At 44.8% G+C, this 11,739-nt stretch overlaps 1 protein-coding gene across 7 annotated transcripts in view; it reads right to left on the bottom strand.

Moving 5' to 3' along the window:
* Positions 1–2,251: 2,251 nt before the first annotated feature.
* LOC106607340 (axin-1) overlaps positions 2,252–11,739 on the bottom strand; it is a 33,754-nt gene continuing 24,266 nt past the window's right edge. For 5 of the 7 annotated variants that reach the window (XM_082976604.1, XM_082976603.1, XM_082976601.1 and 2 more), the window contains exons 5-11: positions 11,397–11,534; positions 8,535–9,088; positions 8,250–8,408; positions 7,841–8,092; positions 7,296–7,403; positions 5,621–5,770; positions 2,252–5,374 (exon numbers count right to left, since the gene is read on the bottom strand). In XM_082976604.1, coding sequence (XP_082832730.1) covers positions 5,254–5,374; positions 5,621–5,770; positions 7,296–7,403; positions 7,841–8,092; positions 8,250–8,408; positions 8,535–9,088; positions 11,397–11,534 — 1,482 coding nt within the window. In that variant the 3' untranslated portion in view covers positions 2,252–5,253. The remainder of the gene's footprint in view (positions 5,375–5,620; positions 5,771–7,295; positions 7,404–7,840; positions 8,093–8,249; positions 8,409–8,534; positions 9,089–11,396; positions 11,535–11,739) is intronic. The other 2 variants (XM_082976605.1, XM_082976606.1) reach the window with 2 other exon arrangements.

The raw sequence follows: 11,739 nt of genomic DNA, 5'->3' as shown, positions 1-11,739 counted from the left end.
TAGTCATACAGCAGGGTTAATGAATAATCAATGTAATGATCAATGAAGGGATCGATTAGTCTGATTAATTCAAGAAAGTCCAGGAACCACTGGAGAGGGAAAGAAATGTGTGTATGCCATTAGGAGGGACAGCAGGAGACAGATGGTCAAGGGAGTAAAAGCTTCAAAGAGTTCCTAACCTTGAGGGAAAAGAACAGGCTGAGCTCTGGATAGTGATAAACAAGTGTGTGAAGTTTATGGGGGATGCAGGTCACCAACAGTTTGTGTGTAAATGCATGTGCGTAAGTAAGCAAGAACTATATAATGACTGTTTTGTTATCCTGACCTCAGAACGTTCTCATGAATAAAGCTACAGAAACCTTTTGCAGAAAGCTGAGTCCTTGCCTAATTATTTTAACCCATTGTCTTACAAACCTTGGGCATTAGTCAAGGCGAATTGATTATTATCATCTAGATATTAAATTCCTTCAACACTAATATATACAGAGCTCTTTATAAGGAGATTGTTCGATGCATAATCACCCACATTGCAGAGGCTTGAAGAGAGGGTCATGGAAGGTCAATGGAGAACGTCCTACAAAATGTACTTGTCAGTTTTGATCTTAGAAACCCTGTCATTTCTGAGAGCACTTGTTTTAAATGTAACGTTGCTTCCGCTTTATACAAATGTCCAGTATTTCCACAAACCATCTTAACTTAATAACATTTATTCACACATAAACCATCTTGCAAATGCTTGAATCTGACTCTTATCGCGACATTATCCCTTCGTAAGTCTACATCGAAGTCAATCAATCAAGTCTACCATTCGTTAAATGTAACCGCTCACGTCTGACTTGTGTCTGTATATGCAGCTATTTCTGATGTAGCCAGTAATGGGCCAGGTTAACCTCTAAAAGTCGTTGGGGTACAAAGCTAACATATGCAATTGATTTAAGATGGTCATACCATAGATCATTTAGCTATTTGATTTGGAATTTTAGGACCCCTTTAGGTATCCCCCCAAAAATATATATACTATAGCCCATGGAAATGCATTGAATGGCACAATCAGGTATGTCAAAAAAGACAGTAAAAAAAAAAAATAATCATAAGGAATAAGGCTTTGAAGTGTCTGTCCTATATCTAGGAGATATAAGAAAGCTCCGGATTTTTTTTCTTCTCACATAATTAACCCCATATTTTTGGGACACAAATCTACCTCCATACTCCCATTCATTTGTATGGGTTATCTTCAGACTAGTCCCGTGACACTTGTGGGGGTCATAGTTTGTAGGCCAAACCGTTCGGACGCTACAGACGTTTCCGTGAGAAAACCGATTTTCGGGATGTCTCATGTTCTGACAAATACCGCTGTAGCTCGACTAGCTTCCACCGCAGATGCGGAAGACAGACACAGGAAAGAATCAGCGGATTGAGATTCAGCGGATTGAGATTCAGCCCATGCAAATTGTTACCTCTAGCTTCATTTTACGGATTTTGACGGGGATTTTTTTTATTATGTTACTTAGATTGACTCACGGGTGTCAATAGACTATTAAGGATTGTTAACTGACAAGAGTGAACTGCAACATCTTCCTTTGTAGTTAGACTTGAAATACTTCAAACTTGATTCAAACTCATGAACAAAAAGCAAAGCTGTTCTAATACAATCCACAACGAGTCAATCAAGAGTTTGATTCTGATTCTCAACAGTTTGATTCTGTAGCAACGTTCTAATGAATCACCTCAATCTGGAAGCCTGAACCGTTGTTCAGACAACACACACTCTCCAAAGTTCACTTCCAGAAGCATTATCAAAGGATTTGTCTGTAACTGCTGTCATCTCAGCCAGGTTTGAGAATCTACTCCTTACACTAGGAAATGTTTCTCTCACTCTGCTGGTCACGGACTGCCATAAATTACAGTACTGATTTAGGTGTCATATTCTAGAGCCAATATTCTATAAGAGGTTCCCAGTAGTCAAGCAGTAGAACACGTGAGGTGCAGGTACCTGTACGGGTGAGAACCAGCCCACTTCAAGCAACGCTCACAATGTCAGCGGATCCAGACTGCCATCTTCAGCTGAAGCTGTGCCAGTAAAACACTGCAGATTTTTTTTGTTATTTATTGCAAATCTACTTTGTGGGTAACACATTATAGTAAAGTATAGTTTAATAGGATTTTAAGTATTCCATAAAGTGTTGTTAGTTTATAGTTTAAAATCAGTAAAACAGTTAAGACATTTGAATGACTACAAGTAATGCAGAAGTTTAGGTTTATTACATGTATTTATTGTTCAAGTACCTTTAAATGATAACCGCACAACTCAGCACAAAGAAAACAGGTCCAGGGTATTGAATATCTCCTAAGTGAATTGCTGGTTGATGACATGTACAATTTTTACATATTTACATAGAAAAGTTTTATCCAAAGTGAGATGTGACACAGGAAACGCTTGAACAGAACATCCTTTGTAAGACGCTAAATAAAAATATAAAGCAAGGCCCTAGTAATACGTGAGAATCACATAGCGGATGACATGAGAGGATGGCAATAAAAGGCACTCTGTGATGGCTGTTATGTACATTTCATTGACCATAAGTGGGGGGGGAAGTTCACTTTGGGGCTTTCACAGTAAGAATCACTGCCCTCCATTGGTAATACATACAGACAGTGAACATCTATTAATAATTATAACAGAGGGCCAAATTCTACATTGTAGTGTGACAGATGATGGCTGAGTACCAATATTGTCAAAGATCATGGAGTAAATACCTCTCGTTATAAAAACATTAAATACGGTTATTCAAACCTTTAAACAGGAGCCATAGAGGGTTGTCCACTACGTATGTTAACTTTATACAGATTCTTGAAAAATATCCATCTAAATAAATACAAAAAAAGCATCTCAGAAAAGGAGATGTCCTCTTATATGTGTTGTTGACACAGAACAACACCCAGCAATACAGCACTCTGATGAAAAAGGTCCTTACCATCCTAATCACAACGCTTAGCACATTCCACCTTGCACTGACCCCAGCACAACGGCCTAGAACAGGCCGTTCCTGGACAGCTACCATCCTGCAGGTTCCCTCCAACCCTAATCTAGCGCAAACAATTGTAGTCATTAGCTGATTGATGAGCTGAATCAGGTTAGTTACAGCTGGGGCTGGAGCAGAAACCTACATGGAGGGTAGCTCTCCAGGGACAGGGTTGGAGTGGAAACCTACATGGAGGGTAGCTCTCCAGGGACAGGGTTGGAGCAGAAACCTACATGGAGGGTAGCTCTCCAGGGACAGGGCTGGAGCAGAAACCTACATGGAGGGTAGCTCTCCAGGGACAGGGTTGGAGTGGAAACCTACATGGAGGGTAGCTCTCCAGGGACAGGGCTGGAGCGGAAACCTACATGGAGGGTAGCTCTCCAGGGACAGGGTTGGAGTGGAAACCTACATGGAGGGTAGCTCTCCAGGGACAGGGCTGGAGTGGAAACCTACATGGAGGGTAGCTCTCCAGGGACAGGGTTGGAGCAGAAACCTACATGGAGGGTAGCTCTCCAGGGACAGGGTTGGAGCAGAAACCTACATGGAGGGTAGCTCTCCAGGGACAGGGCTGGAGAGCCCTGCCCTAGAACATCGTACAAGAGAATTCCACTTCAACACAGGGATTTGGAGAATAATCAAAGAGTACCCATGTGAATGAGGGTAAATAAAGAAGAGAAAAGGGGATGAGAAATATATATCAACTTCTACCGTTCTCTTTGGTGTATTGTGACCTATCAAAAAAGTAGATCATTTCATACTAAAGTTATTTCTAGAGACAATTTCTGCCAGGCACCAAATGTAGCTCTATAGAGCTATGAAAGGCTACAAGTCATTATTCAGCTGTATTTGTGATATATTTACTAGGTAAACATATACTATGTCCTTTCATTGTCCAGAGTGAAACCATGGGGTCAGGAGCCTTTCCGAATGCATGTGAACACACATTAGATGATCAACGCTCTATTGAACGCGGTAGTTACTTTGTGACAAAGTTCCGCGCACAGACCCTTTCTCTACACAGACACCCGTGTATGAACCTTCAGGAGACTTTTACTATGGACTCTGGTCTTAAATGCCTAGAAAAGCTCTAGACTGTAAATAGAATCTGGATCTGAACTGTCAGTAGCACGTACACAACTGGTTGTGATGATCTCTGATCAAAGATGTTATTTTCTGCCCTGATCTGCTACAGTTAAGACCTAAATGTAGCAAAATTAAAGTTACTGAACATAGTGGGGATCAATTTAAGTTGGCAGATGTCCGCAGGTATGGGTATAATCATGTATTTAATGTGCATACATACGTACACTATGGGGAAAGTTTAGAGACCTCAGAGTACAGTACATTGTACACAGATCGAGCTACTGCTGGGGAGCCCCTTTCTAATTGAAAAACACAAAACATGAAGGCAGAATCAGTTAAGGGCAACCTCAAGAAGGCATTCCTTTTTCATTTTGCTCCATTGACACTAATGCCTAATACAGTGATAAGTGCAGCACGACAACTCAATGCCACTTAACTTTAGAGGACTGGCAAGGTTGAGTGGTCCTGTAAAAAGCACTTGGTAGAACATGGGGCTGTATAATAGTTCCTAAAACACTTGAAAAACAGCCCTGTCAAAACACTTGGATCTCGTCGAATTGGAACAGCGCCGCTGCTTTAATAGGATTAAAACGACCGCTTTTTCAAATATTTAAATAGATAATATAAAACTTTATCGTTATGTTTTAAAACAGACAATCTGTACACATCTGGTACCAACACATATAAAAATGACAAGCTTGGATACATTAGAAAGGATACCTTCTGATACTTCATATCAAAAATAATATGCTGCTTTAGTAAGCAGATTCATAGCATTTTTCTTCTATTCAAATTGTACAATGGTACATTACATTACACCCCGAAAGACACCGAAGGAGAGAATGACAGCTTTTTCTTTTGTCCAATGCTTTCCTACTCTGTCTGCACAATGCAGTGGCACTGAGCAGATATGAAAGCCTTGGAGTCATGAGTGTCTCCCACAGTGACCACTATGCACTCTTCTCCTCATTCGCTCCTCCTCTCATCCATTCCCTCCTGTAGCGACTTACTCCGTACCTTTTCTCCCCTGCCAATCCTCCCTCTAATCAAACACTTTCTCTCGGTCTCTCTCAAGCGAACAGCTCATCCACCGATAGCTCCGTCGCAGGCCGACGTTGTGAGCGTCTCCTTCCTCTCCACCTCTATGTCAATCAATCTTTTCCACTTTCCCAATGATCTTCTCCTCAAAGATGGGCAAGATGGCGTCATCTTCGCGTACCTCTTCGAACACCACCCCAAAGTCATTGCTTACCTTCTTGAAAAAGTACCTAGAGTCGGTTAGATAGAGAACAGTTGGTTGTTAGTTCAAGTTCATTGAAAAAGCTTTATTTATTATGCACGAAATTTACATAAGACGAAAAATTGACTTTGGAATGTGGTTCATCGTTTTCCACATTACCATAAACGTGATATTGAATTTCAAGGACTTCAGAGTTTAATAGACTAAACTGTTACATAACATGGTCCTGTAAATCTAGTTTCCTGTGCCTCACCAGGTAGAGTAGTGACCTCACCTGTAGCTTCCTTTCTTAGTCAGCAGCTCTTTGAACTGGCCCAGCATGACCATGCGACCTTTGACCGACGTCCTGTACGGGATGGGCTCCCCACAGAAGTAGTAGGCCACCGTAATGTTCTCACACGCGGGCTTCTTCGTCACTTTATGTCTGCAAACAAACAAGCAAGAGGTTCATTCAATTTGTCAAGTCAAGGCTTCCTTTCATCTTTTGCATGAGATGTTTCAAAGACCTCAGCAGAACTCCAAGCTCTGATCATTTGAGTGGAGGGAAAAAAATTCTGGCATCCAGGGGTATAATTTCCTCCCAGTCAGAATCTTACGGAAGAAAACAAGATTTCAAGTCACTCATACTCCCTCTTTACAACTTAGAAATGTTTTGGCTGTGACCTTCACCTGAGTTGCAATGCAGTGAATGACTGTTTAGGTGGCGAAGCAAAATCAACCAGGGGGCCGAGGACCCCTAGTGGGCGGTCTTAGTTTGATTTCCAGAGGTCTGCCAACAAGGAGACAACCAATAAATACAAAATATGTTTGACAAACAAATTCAAAGAATCAGTTTCATGATTTGAATACTTCATGAGCCACACAATGTATGACTTTACAGCATTGATTTCCTCTAAAATGCTATCAAATTGAGCACTCCTGGTACAGGTAATATTGCCCTAAGGACCTTGTCCAGGGAAAGTATTCATTTATCAATCAGAGTTCTTGGAGGATAATGTTGTTCCAGCAAGGAAATGCTCACAAGTTTAAATGGGATTGTGATGAAGAGGTGTTATGCCCAAATGCTACCAGCAGGGAGCAGGCTACTACAGTAAATAGTGTTCCAACTGCATGCCCCCGGGCCTGTTGTTGGGTTTGATGGTGTGGGGTGAGGTGGTGGAGGCCCAGTGATAGGGTGAGGTGGTAGAGGCCCAGGGGCTATGCCAGAATAGCCAGGCTTTCATCTGCTCCTTACTGCAGCTATCCTGTCCCCCTACATCACTAAACTGTCCATCGGAGGAAGAAGCCACGGGACATCAAACAGACAGCAGCTTCACACAGAGAACCATCAAAGCTCTGCGTTCTCGCCCCACGCAGCTTACAGTACACCTCTCCCTAGCTGCTGCCTCCTGCTACCTCCCTCCCTGTCCTCCAGTTCCATCTTCCTCATCTCTCTCCACTTAATATCATTCTAATCCCTCTCATCCCATCAGTGTGAAGCTAGAGGTATAATCATTCTCACTGTCCTCCGCTGTCTTAGCCCTGACCCTGCAGCTATGGAATACTGTCTGACTAAGAAATGGCTGAAGAGGAGAGACTGATTATTCTAATCCCCACCCATACATAAGCAAATAATCAGATCAAATATGAATTTATAATTGACAAAAAACTAAACTACACACAGATGTTATTGTACAGGAAACTACTACTAGATTATGGGGATACAAGTATTAATGCCAGTAATCAAACATATATGCCTCTATTCATCTCTATGGAGTCTAGTTATACAGACAGGGCTCTGTTTGGCTGTGCAGATACAGAGCAGTCGGGTCTGGATGCTGCTGGTGATAGACATGGAAGGAGGTGGTGAGGTGGGATGCTGCTGTGACCAATGGGATGGGGGTTTGGGTGCTGCTGTGACCAATGGGGTGGGTGTTAAAAGCTACTGGGGTAAACCAGACTGGACGTACTCGGACTCGGAGAGCTCCGTGTCAGAGACGGCAGGCACCACGCTGAGCGGTGGGAACAGGGCGGGCCTGGCGGCAGCGCGCCCCCGCTGGATCACTTCCATCACATACCTGAAGGACCCAACAACCCTGGGAGTTAGACGGGGACCAGCCACGGGGCCACACCAACCAGGATAAACACACCAGTGATCATGCACAGATGTTCAATGAAAATGTAAAACAAGGTTGGTCAGTGCATCACGCTACTCAAAAGGGGGTTTGATCAGTGAGAAATGTGAAGAAAAAAAGGGAAGAATATTTCATTCTTTAGAGGTCTTGAGACCCTGTCATGCCTCAGCTCACCCCAACATTCGCTGTTTCAGCACAAACATTACTTTTCGATAACAACGTTACTCTTTTTTCCTGTATTATCAAAAGGATGAGTTTGGTGATTCAGTCACATGGCTGCCACAATCACTGCAACAATACAGAGGATGGCTAGACATGACAATGAAGAACCAGGCTGTGACAGAGACCTCTCCCTTCCTCCCCAGGCAACGCCGACTCACCTCTGTTTGGTCTGTAAGGTCCCCGTCTTCTTCTTCTCCTCCTCCAGTCTCCTCCTAGCCTCCTCCAGCTGGGTGAGGGGGTTGGGGGCCGGGTTGGGGGGCATGGTGGGGTCCTGGATGAAGGGGTGTGAGGGCTGCACATTGTTCCGCAGCTGGGCGCTGACCCAAGGATGCACTGCCCCGGGACGCTCCACAGAGCTGGGCCGCGACACCTCGTGGCTCGACGGGGTCTTCTTGGACCCTGTGGTGCTCCTGGGAGACATCCTTGTCATTGTCGGACCCAAATGTACACATACCACCATAATACAGATCAGAGTTAATTCAATTGACTTGCATCACTGTGGTTGTACGTTACTGATTCCCTACGTGGGAAAGACAGCTAGCGGTCACCCATAAAGCCGGAACTCACCCGTAGGGGCTCTTCTTGTTGCGGACCGCCTCTCCCTCCATCATCCACTGGAGGATCTTCTGGTTCCTCTCCACGTCCTCCGTAGGCACGGGCACCTCAAAGGTCCGCACCTCCTCAGCCTTCTTAAATGAACGCTTCGATAGCGTGCTACCTTTGCTACTATGGAAATTGCGTGATAAAAAGGACAATGACGTTAATGGCAAGTGTAAAAAAACAACAACAAAAAAACATTGGAGTCAACATAATTCAAAGAGACATGAAGAGGCTGTGTGTTTCTGTGTGTACCTGTAGCCCATAGGATCCATCGGGCTGGGGCCCGTGCCGTCAGCATAGTTGCGAGACTTGGACCCATAGTTGTGCTGCTCCGTCCCCCAGTGGAAGTTACCATTGACCCTCATGGCTGCGTCAGCCTCCACCTGCTCTTTGGGCTTCCCTCCGGCCGGGTGGTGGATGTGGTGCACGTGTTTGTGGTGGTATTGGTGGCTGGCAGCTTCCCCCTTGGGCCCCAGCCGAGCTGGGTGTTTGCCCGGGCCTGTGGGCGGTGGCATCCCAGGTCCGGGCACCTTGCCACCAGGGAAGCCGTCGGGTGAGCGGGACTTGGGAGAGTGACGGCCAGTGCCCGGGGACTGGCAGCCGGGGGTCTTCATGACTCGCTGGACGTGGTCGTCCAGGATGCTCTCGGGGTTCTCCTCGTGGGCGTCAGGCCGCAGCGCCAGGCCGCTGTACCCGATGTCAGAGTAGCGGGGGTTGTTGTAGTGCTGTGGGTGGCCACCAGGGGGCAGTCTGTGACTGGAGAACGAGGTGGATGTGGAGATGTCTGCATCCTCACCCTCTTCCTCCTTCCAGAAAGAAAAATAAATGATCATAAAATATACTGAAGATGGTTACTACCCAACTCAACAGCAATACTACAAGTTGACATATCAGAGATCACATCAGTATATAATACACAAATATATCCTACACATTAATTTGTGCTGTACATTGAGACAAATCTCAATTACAACCCACATGTATGAGCTTCAGTGTCTGGTCATTTCCCAAGAAAATAAACGGAGCCCCAACTCACCACATTGTGAAAGAACAACTGCTAAAGTCATTTCAAAAAGGCAAAAGGCAATTTGTTCCAATCAGTCACACCAGCAGATGGCACACTTCCACGAGACCATGTGTTAACACGTGCTGTGGCATTATCACGGCTCTGCTGCAGAGGCAATGTTCATCCTCTGTGGTGCAAAGCTATTTCACTCTACATCATGTCTGCCAGCATAATCTTAGCTCTCAATAGACCCTTGATTTTTACTACAATTAAATAGCTATATATTTCAAGCTACAAAATTGCTATGTTCTACTTCCTAGACAAAGGCACAGTCAGCCATAGTAACTAACTGTATGACACGTACAGCCATAGTAACTAACTGTATGACACGTACAGCCATAGTAACTAACTGTATGGCACGTACAGCCATAGTAACTAACTGTATGGCACGTACAGCCATAGTAACTAACTGTATGCCACGTACAGCCATAGTAACTAACTGTATGGCACGTACAGCCATAGTAACTAACTGTATGGCACGTACAGCCAGAGTAACTAACTGTATGGCACGTACAGCCATAGTAACTAACTGTATGACACGTACAGCCATAGTAACTAAGTGTATGACATGTAGCAGCTGTGCATACCATTGTGCCCTTATTTCACCAGGTCTGTCTCCGTCTCTGCAACTAACTGAATTGCTAAGGATGTGTGGACTCAGTCTTCCACTCCCATAACTAAAACACATCAGCCCCCATTGGCTCCTCACCGCCTCATCCTTCCCACACACCTTTGATGGCATTTCAACATGGGAATCATTGGCAAATAACAGTGGGCAATTTATGTGATGGAGGCTTTGATGCTCACTCCAGGTAGAGGAATCCTGGGCGGTAGCTAAGGACTTTTTGATGAGGGTCTGACTGGCGCGTGCAGATATTGGCCTGGCTCTCAGTCTCTGGCTCAGAGCAGCTGTGCAGGCCATTGCTCTGCACTCTCAGTTACCCTGTTCGTGCCAAAATGAGGCCAGATCCAGACCTGCTGAGCCCATCCTGCTAAAAGGCATCTACTAATGAATGTGATGTACCGAGCCTCTCTCACTCACTCTCACCTCAGGGAAGTGGAACGTACTGCTGCTATTGAACATGTAAATTATACATTAGGTGGGCCAATATTCAGAGCGTTGAAAAGTAAAGCGAAAAACACCTATTAAGTTATTTCTCTCTCAGTGGCACCAATGTATTGATCCTAAAGGTTCTGTATTATTTAGAGGAGAGATGAAGACGACAAATGATTTCATCAGTCAACAGCACCATAATACCACAGGCTATCCTGCTATATTGACCCGTTCCTTTCAGACACTACTGAGGGAGTATGCCTAGACCGGATGTGACCTCTCCATCCTATAACATTGGATTGAGGCCACATTCAGTGAGATCAGGTGTAAGTCTGTGGATGAAAAGCAGGTAAGGGAGCAGAGGAGAGGAAAGGGGGGGGGGGGGACGGACTAGCTTATCTTTGATTTAGGTATGAATATCAGTTAATACAGTCACTATTTGTCACTCCCGTCTGCCACCAGCTCTTAATAAAAGAGAAACCTACTGTTCCATGATGGCGGTTCCTCTTACGGAGGGGCCAAACGACATAAAATACCTGCCTTGAGACTTGAGACAATGGCTCTGTGTACCGAAAGAGATTCCATTTGCGGTGAGCGCAGGCATTTCTTCACGCTCCAACTGACTTCAAACAAAGTCATTACACTGCGCCAGGCTCACAAGTGGCTCAGGCTGTCTTACAGGTGTTCCATCTGATGCCAGAGACAAAGGGCTCCAGGATACAGTGGGATGGATCCCTGATAGGCCAGAGCAACACTTCAATAAATGATTCAGAATGGAATAATGTCGGTTTCCTTTTAATGAATCAAACCAGTCCTTTCAAACAACGGAGATATTACAGCGTACCTTCTGATAGACAGCCAGACAAACAGTGACCAAGCTATAGAGAACATGGTAAGAGGTTGTTAAGAGGATGATGGGGGCATATAGAGCAGTATAGCGCCCCACCAGGGAGAGGGATCATGCAAGGTGGTATTTCTGTGGACAACAACGTACCAATCGGACTCTCTTCAGCCGCTCCTCCAGTTTCTCCTGGGCCTCCCTCTCCCTCTGCACTCCCTCCAGCCGGCTGATCAGATCCGCCGCAAACTTCTCCGGCTCCACGTGAATGTCCTTTGGTATCCGGTTTGTTCGCTAACAGAGGGAAACACACCATTTCCAGTTCATTTCAAATTGTACCGGTAGTCATTCGCTGATAACATTGTTGCCGTTTTCTCCTCAAAAAGGTAAAACCTGTGGCCTCTATGCTGTTCACTTTGGTTAATAGAACAGAAGGGAGAAAATGGTACATAAAGGAGGAAAGACTTATCAAACAAGTCTACAGTTTATCAGGGAAAAA

This window comes from Salmo salar, chromosome 06 (assembly GCF_965601325.2).
Source record: "Salmo salar chromosome 06, fSalSal1, whole genome shotgun sequence".
Taxonomy (NCBI): domain Eukaryota; kingdom Metazoa; phylum Chordata; class Actinopteri; order Salmoniformes; family Salmonidae; genus Salmo; species Salmo salar.
This window is presented reverse-complemented; position numbering and strand designations above follow the sequence as displayed.